Source organism: Bos mutus, chromosome 23 (assembly GCF_027580195.1).
Source record: "Bos mutus isolate GX-2022 chromosome 23, NWIPB_WYAK_1.1, whole genome shotgun sequence".
NCBI classification, from domain to species: Eukaryota; Metazoa; Chordata; class Mammalia; order Artiodactyla; family Bovidae; genus Bos; species Bos mutus.
In genome coordinates, this window is record NC_091639.1 from 38,689,770 (window position 1) to 38,709,573 (window position 19,804).

Genomic DNA, 19,804 nt, shown 5'->3' on the forward strand with positions numbered 1-19,804 from the left:
TTTACTCGAAGTGATAAAATATTAACTGTAGGGAGTTAGTGTATTATAATCCTGAGAGCAATGTCTTAAAAAACAGAGATATAACCAAAAGTGAATAGACATATTACAGTGAAATACTAAAAAATATTCAAATAACCCAAAAGTGGCAGGAAAGGGGAGAGACAGAAACAAAAAACAAAGAGAACAAACAGAAAACAATAAAATGATAGATCTTAAAGCCAACCCCATCGATATCATTTGTAAATGGCCCAAATGCATCAAATCAAGAGACTGTCAGAGTACACTGGAGATCAAGGCCCAACTACATCCTGTCTTTAAGAATCCCACATTAAATACAGGTTAAAGGGATGGAGAAGGATGGAGACCAGTGGCTTGAAGAGAAGGTCTGGGTTCTCCTCTCTCGGACAGCTAGGTGGGGTAGGACAGGTGTGTTAGGGTCATTATAGAGACAGGCTTGGTATCCTCAGAGCAAGTAGCGGGGTCTCAGGGTCTGGCTTCCAGATTCCCCACCTCCAGCTATCAGTTCAAGAGGGGACTTTCACATTCATCACTCAGAAGCCACAGCTCACAGATCACCTGCTGAATCAAAATCAACATGGATTCTCCTTGCTTCTAAGAATTCTAATTCAGCCTTTGCCAAAATAAGGAGATGCTCTGATAGGCTCTAGCTGCAGCTATCCTGGCAAGTTGGCACAGGCTCAGAAGAGTGTGGTCACTTACAACATGCTGGATGTTCTCTGATCCTGTGTGAATCTCACCTTTTTCATCGTGAGTCTAATAAATTGACTTCTTGGCGTCTGCAGCAGCTTTCAAATGGTCTCCAACCAGGAAGGGAGAACTGGAAGTCCTGAGGAGAGGTATGAAGGGCTCAGTTACTGGGCCTTAGGTTCTGACTCCAATCCTTGAAGCTTTACAAAGCAGTATCTGACGTGCAAAGTCCAATCCAAGACAAGCCAAACCCTTAACATGAGATTCACGCCTCTAGGAGCAACAAGGTAACTAGCTGAGGAATCTGTGCCACTCTCCTCCCCTCATGGATGAATAAAAACAGAAATAGGGCCTAGTTAAGTGGAACGGTAGAGGTTCTGATCGCAGAAAGAACAGATAAACTGCAGGTCAGAGAATGCCAAGATTCGAGTGAAAAGTTTTCACCAATTTCCTAACCATGATTAAACATATTTCAGAAAATGCTTAACTTTCTACATCAATGAAAAACAGAATTCTTGAATGAAGCCAAGTCTAGGTCAGTTATTTTCTCTACCAGCCTCAGGAACAATGAATGACCTCAGTCCAAATAATATCATATAGAAATACCGTCCACATTTTATGAAAAAAGTTAAATTCTAAGTCTGAGCATGAACAATCACTTGAGTTTCAGTCAGATCCATCCCCTATACCCATATGCTTATCAGAAAGTCTGGTCTCCATTTTCACAAGTTCTTATTGTAAATAATGCCATCTGTTCTTCCCTTCCTCCATAGTTTCGAATCCTGATTCTGAGCCAGGCATACAGTCTCCTGGAATAGACTAATCCCCCAACCTCAGGACTAAGTCCTAGCCTGTGAGTTGCAAGAGGAGATATTATGGAGTGGCCTTCAGGAACCTTATATAAAATACTGCTCACACATTTCCCTGCACTTTTTCTTGTCTCCTTTCTTTAATCCATCTTGTTGCTTGGAAAATGGATATAGTAGCTGGAGTGCTAGCTACCACCTTGGCCAAGAAGACCTGGAGGAGTCCAGGTTCCTAAAGACTTTGTGAAACAGACTCATCATACCAGCCCTGAGTTGCCTACTTTTGGACACTCGTGGTAGCGAGAAGTAAATCCCCATGCTGTGTGAACCCAGCTGTTGTTTTTGGTTTCTGTTATGTGTAGCTGAATTTGATCCTAATGTAGCTCCTAATGACTGAAACCAAGAAACACTCTCCAACGAATCCTAGGGAGATGTTCTTGGTGGAGAAATTACCATTCCAGTCCATTCTTTGTAGAAGAAAAATGCAGTCAGCTGTCTTTCTTAAGACATTTCACAGTAAGGTTACCAAGAGAAAAACTAACTACCACCACCAAAACCTCAAAAAAACCCAACCCAAACAAAATAACCCCAAACCAAAACCTAAGTGAAGGGCCAGGCTGTGGAAGGCCTGTCCTCTAGTTCTTGCTCTTGATGACCCCTCCTTGGCCTTGGCCTGGGTGGGTTTTCCTCTGTGAACAATGAGGGTGTTGAACTAGATGTCTCCAGGCTTTCATCTAGTGCTGAACTTCCCGTCCATTTTCTAACCTCCATTAGACTATATACTCCTTTTTGCATAAATGAAATAAACCTCAAGTGCTTTTCACAGTGCTTTGCACACGGCAAGGTGCCCTATACACATGAGCAATGAAGAATCACGAATCACGTGACTTGTTTGTGTCCACAGTATCTGCACAGAGGAGGTGCTCGCAAGTGTTTACCAACATCCTCTGAGGCTGCCTCCCGTCCTCCTGTCGATCCTGTGCCTGCCCTACAGAAAGCTCATCCCCCATGCTTACAGGCATTAGCACGAAGAGCCCGAGAAAAGGAGACTTTAGGTTCGGGGTTACGCAAATCCATGGCAGAAAAATCAGCAGTGGAGGAGGAAATACACTATTTATTTACAGTTCTTTCACTTTATCCACAATTTCCCATACAAACATAAAAACTAAAAAAATAAAACCACCACTTGGGAACACAAGTGTCTTTCTTTAATTAGTCCGGTCGAGGGAGGACCACAGCCCTCTCACTCTGTGAAGGAGGCTATTGAGGCACACGGACGGGGAGCAGGAGAGGGCTGGAAAGAATGCCTGAGAAACGGCTCCCGGTGAGAAATGTAAGATGCCGGCGCCGTGGGCGCCACTGGGAGACTCAGGGCCTCCCCGACAGGGGACAGCACCCGGCTTCCCCAGAGGGTGCCGGCTGCCTGCCGCCTCCCCCTCCACCTCTTCACTGCTGAACACCCGGCATCCAACACAGGTCAGCCGTCTGGTGAGCTGCGTGGGGTGTGATGGTGACAGTGGAGGGGACAACAAATGCCTCTCTCTGGGAAGAGCCCCAGGGCCCAGGAACACACAGGAAACCCCTCTCCCTTGGCACTGACAGTCAGTCACAGCTTATCTTGAATACCATGCTGCCTTGTAAAAAACGTGAAAACCAAAGCCCTCCCCCAATCCCAGGGGAAAGGCAGGGGGCCAGAAACCTGCAGAGGGGCTTCTGCCTCTGCAGCCCTGTCCCTGGGGGCAGGGGGAGCAGCTGCGGTGAAGGAAGGGGAGCTCTGACTGCTGAAGACGGGGAAGGAACAGGGCAAATGCGCCACGGGGGCCTGGGCCTGGGGGGCGTGAGGCGGGGAGGAAAAACTCGGAGACACTGATGCTCATCAGAGCAGCTCCAGCTGTCGGCTGTGCTCACTCTGGCCGACGCCCGTTCACTTCCCTCACAGGAGGCGCGCCTAGGAACCAACCTGGAGGCGCCACCTGCCTGGCAACTTCATCTGTGCTAGTGACCTAGATTGCTTTCACATGTTGATGCACGTTATAAATATAAAAATCATATCTGCTACAAAGAAGACATATTTATACATCTTTACCCATATACATAATAACACAATTTACACATAATAATATCTTGGAGTGGGTCATCACGGAAAAAGTTGGGGGGTTCGGAGAGGTGATAAGCCCCTTTTCCCTCCCCTGACCTGATCCTTCTCAAGGGATGCGTGTATACTTGGTCACTGGGGCCCTTCCCAGCTGGCTGTTTGACAGGGCTGGTCCAGACACATTTGGACATTCGGACGTGTAACTAAATGCTGATGGGTGTGTACACCTACATACACACACAGACGCAGGCACACGTACAGACATCTGTGTGAGAAAAGGAAAAATAAAATTCCTAGCCCTTGGGTGTAGGTCTCTCCCCAGAGTTATAAGCATCAGTGCCTCCTCTGACTGAGAATAAAGCTCCTAGGAAGTTGCCCCTCACTGGCTCAGACTTGGGCAGAAGGGGAAGGGCTAGGAGTTGGGGGTAGAGGGGAGGGGACAGGAGTCTTTTGAAAACATAAGGCATTTTTGACCTATGATCAAATCAAACTATGTCACAAAAAAAGCAACGGTGTCAGTTGGGGCTGGGAGGCAAGAGACAGCCAGTCCACGTAGGGCAATGTGAGTTGAGACCCTGAGCCTTCCCCTTCTTCCCTCCGGTTTCTCTTAAAGGGGCAGACAACCCTGTACCTCCTTTTCTGTCCTCTCCCAGAGCTGAGCCCATCCACGTTTCATGGAATACTGATAGCGGTCCAGGAGACCCGTCCAGAGACATGGAGTGGTGGACAGGCACGCCAGAAAGTTAAGACCTGGGCGGCGGATGTGAGCTTTTTACAGCAGGAGTGGTTCCTGGCCGGAGTCCACGGCTCGCACAGTGGCCACAGTGATCAGATTGCCATCAGAGATGGGGGGCGGTCTGGGTCCCCCTGGAGAGACAGCACCTATCGGCGGTAGTGATTGGGGGCGTCGGCGAACATGTACTTGAGTCTATAGGCCTCGGCGAGGAGCAGCCCAATCTCTTCGTTGCCCCAGTGTATCGTAGGTAGGTTTTGCAGCAGCATGAGGAGACCCTGGAATGCAAGAAAGGACTTTTATCATTTGATCACCTCGGGACTACTGACCAAGGGACCCGAAGGCCGTGGAATGGAGCCCCTCCTGGGTCACACATCCCCAGGGTCTGGCCTCCCTCCTCCCATGCGGCACACGGCCCTTGGCCCTAGTTCTCCTTCAGGAAGCCTTGAAAAGCCTCTGCTGAGTCTCTGATCCACTAACACCTGCCTCTTTAGAAATATTATAAATAGAGAATGACAACAATAAATAAGCATTTTTAAAGGAGAAAAATAATCACTCATCCAAATATACCTCTCTTAATTTCAAAGTATTCCTGTCTTTTTTTCACATGCACATTTCTTAAATAGCTATAATCATAATTATGATTTTACATGCTTTTTAATCATCCTTTTTTACTGTAATTTTTGTGTTTTTCTGCACAGCCTTCAAAAAATGATTATTCTCAATGTTAGTACTCCATCCTGTGGCTATACTCTAATTTACTAAAACAGTTCCCTTTTATTAGATACTTCATTTATTTCCTTTAAGGAAAAAAAAAAAAAACCTTCATGGGGAAGACTGCTATGAACCTTTTTGCACTGGACAGTCTTTCTCCTAATCCCAATGTTTGCTTGTTAATCACTGTATTTATCCTCTGCTCTGTTCCCTAAAGACTGTCCTCAACCTACCTGTCCAGCTTATTTCCCACTACTCCCAAGGTCTGAGCCTCATCCAGCCGGGTCCACTTCAGCCACATTTACCTGTGCCTCCAGGGTTTAATTTAGGTTGTTCCTCTTGCTTGGAACACCTCCTCTTTTGCTCCTCTACCTATCTAAATCCTATTGAGTTTTCAAAGCCCAGCTCCCTCAATCAGCTCCACGGAGATGGCCTATTACAGAGGATATTAGAATAAAGAGTGAATGTGAAATCTTAGGTTATCTCTATAATTTAGTTACCCTTGCCTTTGCTGCCACTTTGTGTTCTTTCTCCAACTCTCTTTCTGAACTGGATCTTATTTTTCTGATTATAAAAGAAACAGTGGCAAGACAAAACCCAGAAAGAGACTGACAGATTTGATACAGTTTTGAAACCTCATTATATCAAGGCACAAAAACAAGGTTAAAATACAAGAAAACTGACTACAGGAAAATACTGATAACACTTTTAAAAGACAAAAGGTTAACATCTACAATAAAAAGGAAGTACCTACAAATCAGTAAGAAGAAAAGGAAAACCACTAAATGGAAAAAAAAAAAAAAAAGCGGGTGCAAACAGGTAATGTACAAGATGCCAGAGGCCCATCAACATGCTGTAACCCTGCCGCTGGCCGATGCGTGCCCGCTAGCAATGTCTCATAGTTCTTAGTGAAGAGGTCTTGCGTATCTTTTACAACATTTCTTCCTTTAGTAACAGAAGTTGAGCTGGGCACAGAGATACACGGGAACATCACTGCTGTGTATGGCCAGTATGATAAGTTCTGGCCAATCTGGGGGGGCAGTGTGACTCCTGGGTTCTGCCCTAAACTACTCCTCCCCTTCCTAGAAAATGGTGATGAATGGAGGAGTTTGAAGCAGTCATCTTAGACCCTAAGAATAAAGCTGTGTGTTGAAGACGGCAGAACAACGAGAGAGAAGAAATCTGAGTCCTTGCCACCCTGGGGCCACGTTAGCCCTGGACTCTTACACTCAGCCTCTTAATGGAAGAGAAGCAAACAACTACTTTGTTTTAAGCCACTGTTATTCTCTGGCCTTGGTTTCAGGAGACAAGTTTATATCATCTTAACAAACTCAGGCCACATCTGTCAAAAACCAGAGATGCAGGGACTTCCCTGGCAGCTCAGTGGTTAGACTCAGTGCTTACACTTCCAGGGCCTGGGTTCTAGCCCTGGTTGGGGAACTAAGATCCTGTAAGCTGCACAGTGTGGCCAAAAAAAAACACAAAAAAACCCCAACCAAACAATACCCCTCTCCCACAAAACAGAACAAAAAAACAAAGGGGAAAAAAGTACACATGGTCACTGATCCAACTTAACTTCTTAGTACTTCTTGGGAAACATTTGCACTCCTGCACAAGGGTCAGCACCGCACCATTGCTTCAAAAATGGGAAAAGGACATGAAGGAGGTGCCTGTCAATACCGGGAACTTAGAGAAAACGACTGTCCAACTTATGAAATACAACCAGCACCTATAAAAAGAAGCAGGACTACATGTGTCAAGGTAAAAAGATATCAAAGACGTTTTTAGGGGCGAAAACAAGCAAGTTACAGAAAAAGTTATGATCCCACTTAGGTAAAAGAGAAAACACAACTATATATTTGTATATGTATGTATGTATGTAAAATTTTTAAAAGGCTAGGTGGTGAAACTGTTAACACTGGTTACCTTTGAGGATTCGAGAACTTTTGCTTTCTCTCATAATATTTCTCCTCATTTTCAATTATTACAATAAAGTCTTTGTATACTACTTATGTTACAGAACGTTTTCCCCCTAGTAATACACATTTTCCTGGACATTTGTTTACTCTGTTGAAAGTAAGAGAGCACAAAATAAACCACCCTTAACTTCATAATCAAGAGGAAGCTACTTTTAAACATTTTGGCATATTTCCTTCCAGTCCTTTTTCTGTACATTTTTACATAGATGAAACATTTTCTCTAAATACTTTTGAATCTGTTTAGCACTTAATATAAGCATTTCCTCTAATATTAAAAACTCCTTTTAGACATTTTCAACGGTCAAAGAATTTTCTATGATGCAGAAGTATCCTAATTTACTCAGTATCTTCCTGTTTTGAGCATTTAATCATTTCTGGTTTTTCACTATAATGAAATTATAATGAACAGCCTTGTGCATAAAGCCGTATTTTAGATTATTTCCTTGGGCTAAATTCCTAGGAATAAAATTACTGTGTCAAAGGGCATGAACACTTTAAAGGTACCTAAGACTCATCCAGGAAAAAAATCTCCTGTCCCTGGATCTCTACCAGGGCTTAATACTCTCATTCAACAATCTTGGCTAATTGTAAACACTGTCCCTGGATTTCCAAACCCGAGAATCAAACTGAAAGCCACAAGTCAAGGGAATTCCCTGGCAATCCAGTGGTGAGGACTTTATGCTTTAGCTGTTGAGTGCACAGTTTGATCCCTGATCAGAGAACTGATCAGATAGAGCAAGCTGCACAGTGTGACCAAAAAAAAAAAGCAAAAAACAAAGATAAATCTGTAAAATGGAATACCCTGCACTCAAGTTATTAATGCTTTCACAGTTTTTATATGAGCATGTACTCATGTAATGTGTGAAAAATACAAAAATGGGAAAAATTATACACATCTATGCATTCTGACATTATGGAACATCTACTATATTTCATACCAATGATAAAAAGAGGTTACAGAAACAACATACTTCACAACATCATATAGAAAAACCTGAACAGGACTTCCCTGGTGGTGCAGTGGATGATGGGAATCCGCCTGCCAGTGCCGGGGACATGGGTTTGATCCCCGTTCCAGAAAGAGATTCCACATGCTGTGGAGCCAACTAAACCTGAACGCCGCAAGTACTGAAGGCTGCACGCTCTAGGACCCGAGAGCCACACGTGATGGGCCCTTGAGCTGCAACTGCTGAAGCCCTACGCCTAGAGCCTGTGCTCTGCAGCAAGAGAAGACACCACAATTAGAAGCCTACGCACAGCAACTAGAGAGATGCCCCCGCTCTCCACAACTAGAGCCGCGAGTGTGGCAACGAAGACCCAGCATAGCCAAAAATAAATAAATGAAATACAGTGGTGTGTACGTGTCAAATAAGTAAAAACCTTAAAAAAAAAAGAAAGGAAAATCCAAACAAACTTTATGGCCAACCCGATATACAGAATATTTCCATTAAGGGTTATGTACAGACAATATGTATTTATTCACATAAATGTGCATGGCAAAATGTCTGGAAGGAGATATATCACCTTTGTATGGTAAGATTTCAAGTACCTTCTTTTTTCTTATTGGTATTTTCTAATTTTTCTATAATGGTTTCTGTTAGTCACTCAGTCATGTCTGACTCTTTGCGACCCTGTGGATTCCACCTGGAGGACCCCACCAGGCTCCTTTGTCCATGGAATTCTCCAAACGAGAACAATGGAGTGGGTATCCATGCCCTTCTCCAGGAGATCTTCCTGACCCCAGGATCAAACCTGGGTCTCCTGCACTGCAGGCAGATTCTATAATGGTTACATACACTTGAAAAACTTATAAGCAAAAACAACCAACAGTTGATGTGTCTAGAAGAGAATATTTTTTTCTAGGAGAGAATCTACCTGTAATTTCCAGTTTTTCTAGTCTTGCTAGAAACCTTCCAGAAGTCCTGAAATAATTCTACCCTTGAACATGTCAGCTTCCTACTACCTCTCCCACCAACAGTTGAGGCTTAGGTGGGAGGAATCATTCTGCCACCTGGTGGCCGTACCCAGGAACTGCACCACCCACACACAGCGCTGTAAAAACGGGAGGCCTGTCCATGCATTGGCAAATCAGGGATAAAGAAGTAGAAACTGAATTATCACGGGTGGGAAAAGATGCTGTCAATTACAAATCAGGTACGTTAATCAAGGGGATAGAGAAGATACACTGGTGAGGTGGGGAACAACTGAATATGTGTTACAAAGCCAGTTCATGGGAGTACTAAGCATTAATACACAGTCAGGTGAAACACTGCAGGTGTGAGAAGACAGCTTATGGGGCAAGTAGCTGAGAGTGATTCCAAGTGAACGAGAAGAGGCAATGGCTCTCAGAGAAGACAAGCTCGAAATGGCTGGAAAATGTTGAGAATCCAGATTCCAAAGGAAGAAGAAGAGGAAGAATGAGTCACGTGTGAGGGGGTGGGGAAGACAACCATCAGACAAGGGGCCGAAGGAGAAGGGGTAGCAGGTCATAAGCAAAGTCCTTGGCAAGAAAACGTGCAGGGGAAACTCATTAGAGAATGTCCAACAGATGGAAGAACTGAAGAACAAGAGGGGGACCATCAGGGATAATCACCACTGTGGTGGTCATTACCATTTCCTGAGCACTTGCTACTCACCAAATGGGGGTCTTCACTTGTACTCTAGCACATTTAAGCCCCATATCAACTCTACGAGGCACATCTTCTTACGCCCACTTCACATACGGAAAAAAGTGAGGGTGAGGAGTTAAGAAACTTGCATAGGATCACAGAGTAGTGCTGGGCTAGGATTTGAACCTGGGATATGCAGATCAGGAAGCAATGGTTAGAACTGGACATGGAACAACAGACTGGTTCCAAATAGGAAAAGGAGTACGTCAAGGCTGTATATTGTCACCCTGCTTATTTAACTTCTATGCAGAGTACATCATGAGAAATGCTGGGCTGGAAGAAGCACAAGCTGGAATCAAGATTGCCAGGAGAAATATCAATAACCTCAGATATGCAGATGACACCACCCTTATGGCAGAAAGTGAAGAGGAACTAAAAAGCCTCTTGATGAAAGTGAAAGAGGAGAGTGAAAAAGTTGGCTTAAAGCTCAACATTCAGAAAACAAAGATCATGGCATCTGGTCCCATCACTTCATGGCAAACAGATGGGGAAACAGTGGAAACACTGTCAGACTTTATTTTTCTGGGCTCCAAAATCACTACAGATGGTGACTGCAGCCATGAAATTAAAAGACACTTACTCCCTGGAAGAAAAGTTATGACCAACCTAGATAGCATATTCAAAAGCAGAGACATTACTTTGCCAACAAAGGTCCGTCTAGTCAAGGCTATGGTTTTTCCAGTAGTCATGTATGGATGTGAGAGTTGGACTGTGAAGAAAGCTGAGTGCCGAAGAATTGATGCTTTTGAAGTGTGGTGTTGGAGAAGACTCTTGAGAGTCCCTTGGACTGCAAGGAGATCCAACCAGTCCATTTTAAAGGAGATCAGTCCTGGGTGTTCTTTGGAAGGAATGATGCTAAAGCTGAAACTCCAGTACTTTGGCCACCTCATGGGAAGAGTGGACTCATTGGAAGACTCTGATGCTGGGAGGGATTGGGGGCAGGAGGAGGAGGGGACGACAGAGGATGAGATGGCTGGATGGCATCACCGACTCGATGGACGTGAGTTTGAGTGAACTCCGGGAATTGGTGATGGACAGGGAGGCCTGGCGTGCTGCAATTCATGGGGTCGCAAAGAGTTGGACACAACTGAGCGACTGAACTGACCTGAAAAATACTTTCCTAGTCACATAAGTTTTCTGTGTGTGTGTGTGCACGTGCTTAGGGTTCTTTACTTCTCATTGTGAAAAATCACATCTGAGGAACTGAAACCCCAGAAGGTAACCATGACAAAAACATGTTAAGTGCTTTTTTTTTCCTTTTTCTAAAAATGGTGACTCAAAGGCAGACTTGTAGACTTGTAGCTCGTAAGGAGACAGAAGCAACATGCAGCCTCTGAAGGGAATTGTTATAATTACTGCCTAAAAAAGTAAAGTTATACAACTATTGTCAAGGACATAAGACAAAGTACTACTTTAAAACTAGGATGACTGAACAGTTGGGTGAAAAACAGCTGAAACAGGAAAGGGAAACGGACTTAAGAATAATCTGAATTGCGACAAGGATCCATCAGTCCTGGATGCGTCTGTTACCTGAGTATCTTGAATCACAGGGTTTCCTGTTTTACCTTCCACAATGCTTTTGCTGAAATCTCAAATCAGCATTCTTACAGAAGTAACAGTCATCATTTTGTTAGGATTCAAAATTTCATTCCAGAAGCCATCAGGATTGTGAATAAATGCCAGGCCTTTCATTTTACCATCATCAGGTTTCTCTACACACTGGACTCCCAGTTTTTCAAACATTTTACAAGCCCCGTGAACGTCAGGAATAGCAATTTCAATGTGACCAAATCCCTGAGGGCCTGAATCACCACTGTGGTAACTCTGGTCCCAGTGTCTTCAGCGCTCCAATTGTGTGTCAGTTCAAGGGCAGCTTTTCTGGAGATGGCCCATGATGCAGCTTTTATTTTTGGCCACACCATGCAGCATGTGGATCTTCCCCAACCAGGGATCAAACCCATGCCCCCAGCAGTGGAAGTGTGGAATCTTTACCACTGGACCACCAGGGAAGTCCTTTCCCTTATCTTCTGGGTGTCGTTTTTACCTTCCTAAGCCAAGAACAGTGAAAATTCCCTAGTGGGAAAACCTAATTCTGGGAGTAGTCTCATTCTAAGAATTCTAGCACAAAAATCCAATGACTTCTTATGATCCCTGCTGCTGCTGCTGCCAAGTCGCTTCAGTCATGTCCGACTCTGTGCGACCCCAGAGACTGCAGCCCACCAGGCTCCTCTGTCCTCGGGATTCTCCAGGAAGAACACTGGAGTGGGTTGCCATTTCCTTCTCCAATGCAGGAAAGTGGAAAGTGAAAGTGAAGTCGCTCAGTCGTGTCCGACTCTTAGCGACTCCATGGACTGCAGCCTACCAGGCTCCTCCGTCCATGGGATTCTCCAGGCAAGAGTACTGGAGTGGGGTGCCACTGCCTTCTCCATAGGATCCCTAATTCGCAGGAAATCCTCCCTGCTGGGATCTGGGTCGCAGCAGCAGCTGAGGGTGGCCTTGTCGGTGAGGCCGCCGGATGCGGGCTCTGGTTCTGCCGAGGCCGCACTGCTGTATGGAGGTCCAAAGGAATATTGCAGCCACCCACACTCATGCGGCTCCCTAAGTAAGTGTTCTGAAACAAATCCCTCTTGTTTTGAGTATCAGTGAAACAATTCCCTGGGTCTCAATAAAAACTTTCAAACACATGTTCTTGTTATGTAAACTTTTTCAGCGTCACATTTATTCATAGGTTTCCCGGCGTCAAAAGTACCTAGGACGTTCAGTACAGGACTCCCCCTAGAGGACGTTTAGTACAGGACTCCCCCTACAGGACGTTTAGTACAGGACCCGCTCTAGAGAAAGTCAAGTCCCGCTCCGATGTTTGCTTTGTTTCCATGTCGAGGAATTGCGTCCTTTCTCACACCTGCCTGCTCTGGGTGGAACATCTTGAGTTCCCAGGGTACTAAAATCTGGGCACTTTCTGGGGATGATTCAAACTGGCAATTTACTGGATTCTCTGAAAGTGGGGCCTGTGTTTGGGCAATGTTCCACAATCCCACCCTTGAGTTCCCACAGAAGTGGTGGGTGGATGCCATCTGGTTCAAGGGCTTTATTTACTCTTAGTTGGGGTATCCAGGCCTGGAACAGCCCACGGGCTTAGCACTATTTCATTTAACAACTCTGACCTGTCTCCTGCAAAAGTCACTTTCAGGGTGGGAATCTCTCCAAGGTTTTCTTCTATAAGATGAAAGCAAAGGATTGAGACCAGCTGCTCCTCTGGTTTAAGAGTCATCAGCAGGTCCCACCAACTCCTCTGCCAGTTCCCTTTTTATGTATTTAAAGGAACTCTGGTTATTAGTCTTGGAGCTCCCTGCATGGGGCTTCTGAAGATCACTTCTGAGCCATCTGAGGGCTTGTCAGCACCTGCCCTGACATCTCTGTGAGGTCCCGTGCTCTCCTGGACTCCCAGAGATGCTGCTTTTCCCAAAGGGGAATTTTTAGGTTACTCTCTGACTTGCATTAAATAATGTATCTAGGAAATCATTACCTCCATAATAACGGAGGAGGGGGAGGAGGATGTAAACAGCTCCAGTGGCCCACGAGGTCCCTGGCCAGGCCCTGAGGGAGCAGCAGGATGCACAGTCCATGCCCAGAGCCCAGCTGCTGGGTCTCCACCATTTGAGTCAACCCTGTACTTGACTCCCCCAGGTGACCTTGGCTTAGTCACTTCATCTCAGGTGTGACTAGGCACACACTGAAGTCATACTCACCATGACTCAGTTTCCCTATTTGTGAAATAGGGGTAGTTATTACAACTTTTCTTGTGGGATGGTTGCAATGAGCTAACACAGAGAAGCACTCAGAATAGTGCCTGCTACATTAAAAGTGCTGTGAAGTCTCTATTATTAGATTGAACCTTATTAAACCGCCAATACTTGACTGTGTGACCTATAGAAAATTTCATAAAATGCAACTGGACATTATCATCATTATTCTATTCAGCCAGCCCAGGCTGAGGGCCAGAATCGCTGAAGGCCCTTCTACCAGGAAAGGGCCTTGGCCCAGCTCTGCCGGAAGCCCCAGTTTCAAGCGGCCCACAGCCCAGAGGACTGGGCCATTCTGCCCCTATGGCCCCTGTGCACAGACACGCTTGAGGTTCCCTTGCTCAGAGGTCTCTGCAAGGAAGCCTCTTGGAGTGATCCTCCTGTGTCCGTTTTCAGTCCTCCACCCCAGGCAGCATGACCCCAGACTACTGCTCGGCCAGGGAGAAGCGGGTGTCCTTCCCTCTGGGGGCTCACCATGGCTGGGTAGGCCAGTGGCGCCCTTTGCCCCTGCACCCTCTGAACACCTCCTCTCCAGCCCCATTTGGTCATCCAGCTTGGTCTTACCCAGGAATAGCCTATCAGGGTTTACTCAGGTAAGTTAAAAGTCACTAAAAGACTTGGGTTCCTGAAGCTATCTTCATTTCACCACTTCCCAGACTCAGAGTACACTGCAGGAACTAATAATATTAGGATTAATAAGCTCACTGCTTTGAAGGCCACAGGCTAAGTATACCATTCTGACAGCTTCAAGTGCAGCAATTTGTATAATCCTCATTACCAGCTCTAGAAGGTAAGTACTCTCATCCCATTTTACAGGTAAGAAAACTTACAGGGCTAAGTTAGTCAGATGAAGGTTGCAGACCTAGAAAAATGGCAGAGCTAGGATTTGACCCCAGGCAGACGTCCCAGAGACTGTGGCTTAACCACTGGACTGTTCTGCGTAGTCCCCAACTTTAGAAAGGGGTGGGGGTCGCTGGTTCCCCTGATATATGCTCCACTGGCTCCCTTAACAGCTGGCTCCCCTTCCCTGCTCTTTAAGGGTGATAAATGCCTGGTCTGCTGAAACTGCCACAAACTCATTTATTTCTGCAGCCACTTCACCTGGTTCTTCTTTGGGCAGTGTGGGCCGTCTTTCTCTGCAGAGGTCACAGGCCCGTATCTCCCAACACCACACAATGTTCTCCTGCCCTTGCTGTGTCTCCTACGGGACGCCACTGGCCTACCCAAGCACAGCCAGGCGCCCTTCTTCTTTCATTATTCATAGAATTGTAGATCTGTGGAGTTGCGGGGAACTCTGCAGATTATTGTTTAATCACCCACTCCGTTTTGTCTCAAGGAAAGAGGGGAGATTCCTCTACTGAGGAGGACCAGCTGAGGTGTTAATGAGTCAACGAAAAGTCCATTGTCATTCTGTGGGTTACTGCAGAAAGGCCTCAGATCCATCAGATAATCGAATGTGCTGCCCAACACAGGACATCTCCGTGTCTAACATAGTTTTAAAGTCGCAGACTATGGTCCTATACTGTCGATGTTGTGAATTGCTATGCACCATTCCAGGAGTCACCTCCACTCCCCCTGAGCTAATCTGGGAAGTGCTTCTATCGCATGTGACAAGGCCCTCTGAGCCTGGCTCATGATAAACCAAACTAGACTGCGGGCTCCCGATAGCTGCGGCACTTCAACCACAGTATCGAAACTGACAGCTCGCCCAGTGGGTGCCCAGCCCAGCCCCTGTTCATCCCTGGTGCCACACATGCTTCTAGCTGGCAGAAGGCTCAGTGCGTTGCCCGCTGCCCTGGCACCTACCCGCAGAGGCCCACTCCTCCCTTTCTCTCCCAAAGCCCTTCCTTGGGCAAGTCGGGTCCTGTCTTTCTACCTATTTGCGGGGCAAGTTTCTTGTGCTTTAACCACCTAACACCAATTACAGAGTGGGCCTGCCTGGGGGTCACATGGAGAGGCTGCTGTTCCTGAGAACGCCCACGTATTAGTTAGAACTTAGAAAAATACCCAACCTTCTCTGGCTTTCCCCCCCCTCGCATTTTTAAAAGGAATATATGCCCATTAAAACAAAAACACCCCCAAACCCCTCAGTTCAGCAATGTACAAAGCAGAAAAACAAAAGCCCACTGCTGCCACCCCGAGAGATTATGACTGTCAAGTGCCCCCTGGCCCTCCTCTCTGCAGACGGCAGAGCCCAGCAGCCTCTCCCCTCAGTCCCCACGCCCTGTCCCCCGCTCCTGGGCCCCCGCAGCAGCTGGCGGGCTTCCACCACCTCTTCGGTCTTCCTCGCATCCCTACCTCGGGCTCCAGGACACTACACTCCCACTGATCACCCCCTCTCTCTCCTTGCCCGACCACCTCTCCTCCTTGACCTCCCATGGTGGGCGGGGGCACCAGGGCTCAGGCCTGGCTCTCGTGTCTCCTCTGTTCACTCCCACCTCCTTTGGATTTCATTCAGGGACCCGGCTTCAAGGACCATCTAGCCAGAGGCTCCTAAACATACATGTCCAGTCCGGACTCCTGTCTCTTTCAAGCCCAGACTCACAGGATTTATCTCCCTACTCTATCTCTCCATTTGGATGTCTAACGGTGTTTAAAATTCATCATGCCCCCAAACGAACTCCTGATCTTCCTCCACAAACCGGTTCCTCCTATAGCCTTCTTGCAAACTGTGGAATCACCCTGACTCATCCCTTTTGGTAGACTCTATATCTGATTTCTCAGAAATTCCTGTTGGCTCTGCTTACAAAGTGCATCCAAGACCTGGCCACTTGTCACATCTCCACTCCCCCATCCAGGGCCAGGCCACCCTTGTGTAGCCTCCGGGGTGGGCCCCAGCATCCACTGGCCCCACCTCAAGTCCACACTAGTGGGGTCCCCTGAAACTGTAAGTCAGATGATGCCCCTCTTCTGCACAAGACCCTCTCCTGGATCCTCTTCCACTCGGAGTAAAAGCCAAAGTCCTGACTCTGGCTACAAGCTGCCATGACCTGAGTCTCCTGTGACTTCTCGGGCCTCTTTCTAACTCTTTCCTTGGGCCACTCTGCTCCAGGAACACTGACCACCGTCATGGTTCCACAGATAGCTCAGGCACACTGCAACCTTACTGCCTCTGCATGGCTGCTCCTGCTGCCTGGACGCTCTCCCCGCGGATCCCCAGATGTCCACGTGGCTCCCTCACCTTCTCCCAGCCTTTGCTCATGTCACCTTCTCAGTGAGCCTATCCTGACTACTTTATTTGAAACTGCAACCTGTCCCTTCCCTACCACCTAGTAATCCTTTTATCCTTTAAAAAAAAAAAAAGTATCCACCTTAAAAAAAAAATTATCATCCTCTAATATTCTTTTTAATTTACACTGCTTTTGTTTACTATGTCTCTCCCCAACTAGAATGTAAGCTCTACAAGAACAGAGCTCTCTATTCTACTTTCTATATGTCTTACTCCCTCAGTGGCGCTGAGCCCACTGCAGGCATTCAATAAATGCTTGTCAGCGAATGACAGGAAGGCCTCTTAGACCTGCCCAGGTGCTCTGCAGCCCTTCCGGTGCTAAGACCCTTTCACACTGAAGAACTCTGGGCCCCCAGAGCTTCCTGCTACCTGGGAGGGGCACCCTCTTCTGAACATCCCCTCACCTTTGCTCTTCCCAGCCAGGTGCCTGCTGGGGCACCTTCTCCTTGCACAGCCCCATGAGTGGGATAATGCCCACTCTGATGCTCATCCCCAGCACAGGCTGAGCTCAGGCCTCTCACCTGAAAGTCCTCCTCATCCAGGATCTCTTTCCTCCACTTGATCAAGAAAGCTGCACACACGTAGAGATGAAAGTGGGAGAACCCTTCTGGTTCAGACTGGGAAGGGGGTAAAAAACCAGAAAGAGTTAGGTCTCCAAGCCCTGATGAGAAGGTGGCTCCAGCCCTCTCAGACCCATCCTTCTGCGCGGGGGGCAAACAGAGCAGCACCCCCTCCATGGCTGGGTGCACAGAGGCCCTGCCCTCGAGGACAAGGCAGACACAGAGGCAGAAAGGAGGTGGGGAGGACTTCCGAGTGGGTGCAGCAGGCAGGGAGCCGGGTGCCTCAGGGACAGCCTGGCATGTGTTTGTTGAGGGGGAGGTCTTCCCATACCTGGTATGTGTCCCACAGGCGGATGGTGCAGCGCAGGGGAAGCTCTCGCATCAGCAGGTTGTTCATCCAACGGAAGGCAAACTGTAGGTATTCCACCTCGTACCTCCTGAAGTGATTATGTACCTGCTCTAAAACAGAAAGGGTCATTGGCCCCCTGAGCACAACCTAGGGGATCGGACCCTGACTCACATAAACCAAAAAGGCAGCTTCTGTTTCCTTTTTTAATTTGTTTATATAGCTGTGTTGGATCTTCACTGCGTCATGTGGGATCTTTCGTCGTGGCGCTTAGGCTTGGTTGCTCTGTGGCATGAGGGATCTTAGTTCCCTGACCAGGGATTGAACCCATGTCCCTTGCATTCCAAGGCAGATTCTTAACCGTTGGACCACCAGGGAAGTCCCAGTTTCCATTTCTTTTCAGCTCCTCCCCCTGGGGAAGCCAAACCCGCACCTGACTGTCCGGTGTTGGATCCCACCACCTCACAGCACCGCTGCTTGGTTAGCTCAGCCCTGCACGTAGGAGAACTATTTGGACATCCCACAGCGACGTTCTGGGGGCCTTTCTTCCTTTGCAGGACTGCTCGAGCCATCAAGTGAGGGAGACATAAGGCTCACTTGGCTGCCTGACCTTGTTACACATCACAGAAGGAGACGCAATGGAAAAGAACTGTGTGGGTCACCTTGGCCATCCTCCCACCGGTGAGGATTCCTCTTCAGCATCTCTGACAGATGGCAGCCAGCAGGGACTTAAACAGCCGGGGAAAGAGGTTCACCGACTCCACTCAAGGGCAGCCTCTCCCACTGATTAAGTGATTCACCAGAAAGTGCTTCACCGCATTCAACAGACACCAGCTCCCCCCGCAACTCCCACCCCATGGTGTGGGCGTGGTGTTCTGGAGCAACCCAAACACACCTGCCCCCTGTTCCATATGGCAGCCCTTCAGATACTGCTTGATAGGATTTGTTTGTTTGTTTTTTTTTTAATCACTATCCTCCTCAATTTCCTAATCTATAAATGGGGACACTTATTCAAACCTCAGTCAATCTGGGGGCGAATAAAATGAGAAAATAAAAGTGTCTACAACAGCACCCTCATGTGGAAAATATTACAGCTTTTGAGACAGTAACTATCAATAATGGTTATATCTAGGGAGCAGAATTTAAAGAAGGGGAAGGATTTTTACTTTTGGGGTTTTTTTGGAATTGTCTAAATTTTTGCAGTGAGTATTACTTCTATAATTCAAAGCACTAAGACATATACATTTAAAAATACACTATATCCTAACATACTATGCCTTTTTTTTAATCAGATATTTTTGATGGCAGAAGAGGGGGAAAAAAGGCCAGACCAGACAGTGGAAACAACTACAGCACAGGCCCTCTGGAAGCCAGCCCCTGTCAGACAGCTCAGCACTCGCCCCATCCCAGGAGCCAAGCGAGGGAGACAGGAGCGCGGGGTGTGGGCCCGGCATGGCGCTGACCGCTGGGCCAGGCAATGAGGCAGAGAGCTAAAAGCATCCCACATGCAATGCATGGGGAAACAGCAGCAAATAATCAAATAAACTCCAGGGACTGAAACCCTAAGTTGTAAAAGGGAGCTGGAGTGAGTGGAACAAATCAGGGAAGGTTTTCAAGGGAAAAGAATCTGGGAAAGGAGAAAGATATGCAATCTCCATATGAGGGATGGGGGGAGGGAGGGACGAGGAATGCGCTGGTGAAGCAGGAAAATCCATGATGGAAAACCAGTTAATGGGACTGATTAGTTGTGTCGCAACTGATAGAATTAACTGGTGCTGGACATTCCACTTAACAGAAGACCTTGCTGTTAGACCTGTGCGCGATCTGCATGAAACTTAATCTCAGCTTCTCTCCCTGGGCCTCAGGTTCCTCATTAGTCAACAGCAGGGCTTCCTGACTTGCCTTCAGTTCTAACACTCCAGGATCCCATGGTGGGGCCAAAGACTTACTGCAGGGCTCCTGTTCCTCAAAGACATTCTGCTTCAGGAAGCTACAACTCCTGCTCCCCACCCAGACGGGTCACAGGGAGCTATGGGATGTCCTGCTGGGGTATCAGGCATACCTGAGGACCCTGCATCGAGCCCAGAAATCCTGAGTCACATCACAGCGGGAAGGACACAGTCAGACTACAGACTTGATGCTAAAAGCAACAGAGAACACAG

The 19,804-nt window shown here is 47.1% G+C and overlaps 1 protein-coding gene and 1 pseudogene across 2 annotated transcripts in view; both read right to left on the reverse strand.

The window, feature by feature from the left end:
* Positions 1-2,602: 2,602 nt before the first annotated feature.
* Positions 2,603-19,804, reverse strand: part of TBC1D22B (TBC1 domain family member 22B) — a 74,068-nt gene continuing 56,866 nt past the window's right edge. For both annotated transcript variants that reach the window (XM_070361459.1, XM_070361460.1), the window contains 3 exons: positions 17,628-17,755; positions 17,258-17,353; positions 2,603-4,620 (listed from right to left, as the gene is read on the reverse strand). In XM_070361459.1, the coding sequence (XP_070217560.1) occupies positions 4,492-4,620; positions 17,258-17,353; positions 17,628-17,755 (353 nt within the window). In that variant the 3' untranslated portion in view covers positions 2,603-4,491. The remainder of the gene's footprint in view (positions 4,621-17,257; positions 17,354-17,627; positions 17,756-19,804) is intronic.
* Positions 4,627-16,578, reverse strand: LOC102264430 (lactoylglutathione lyase-like; annotated as a pseudogene).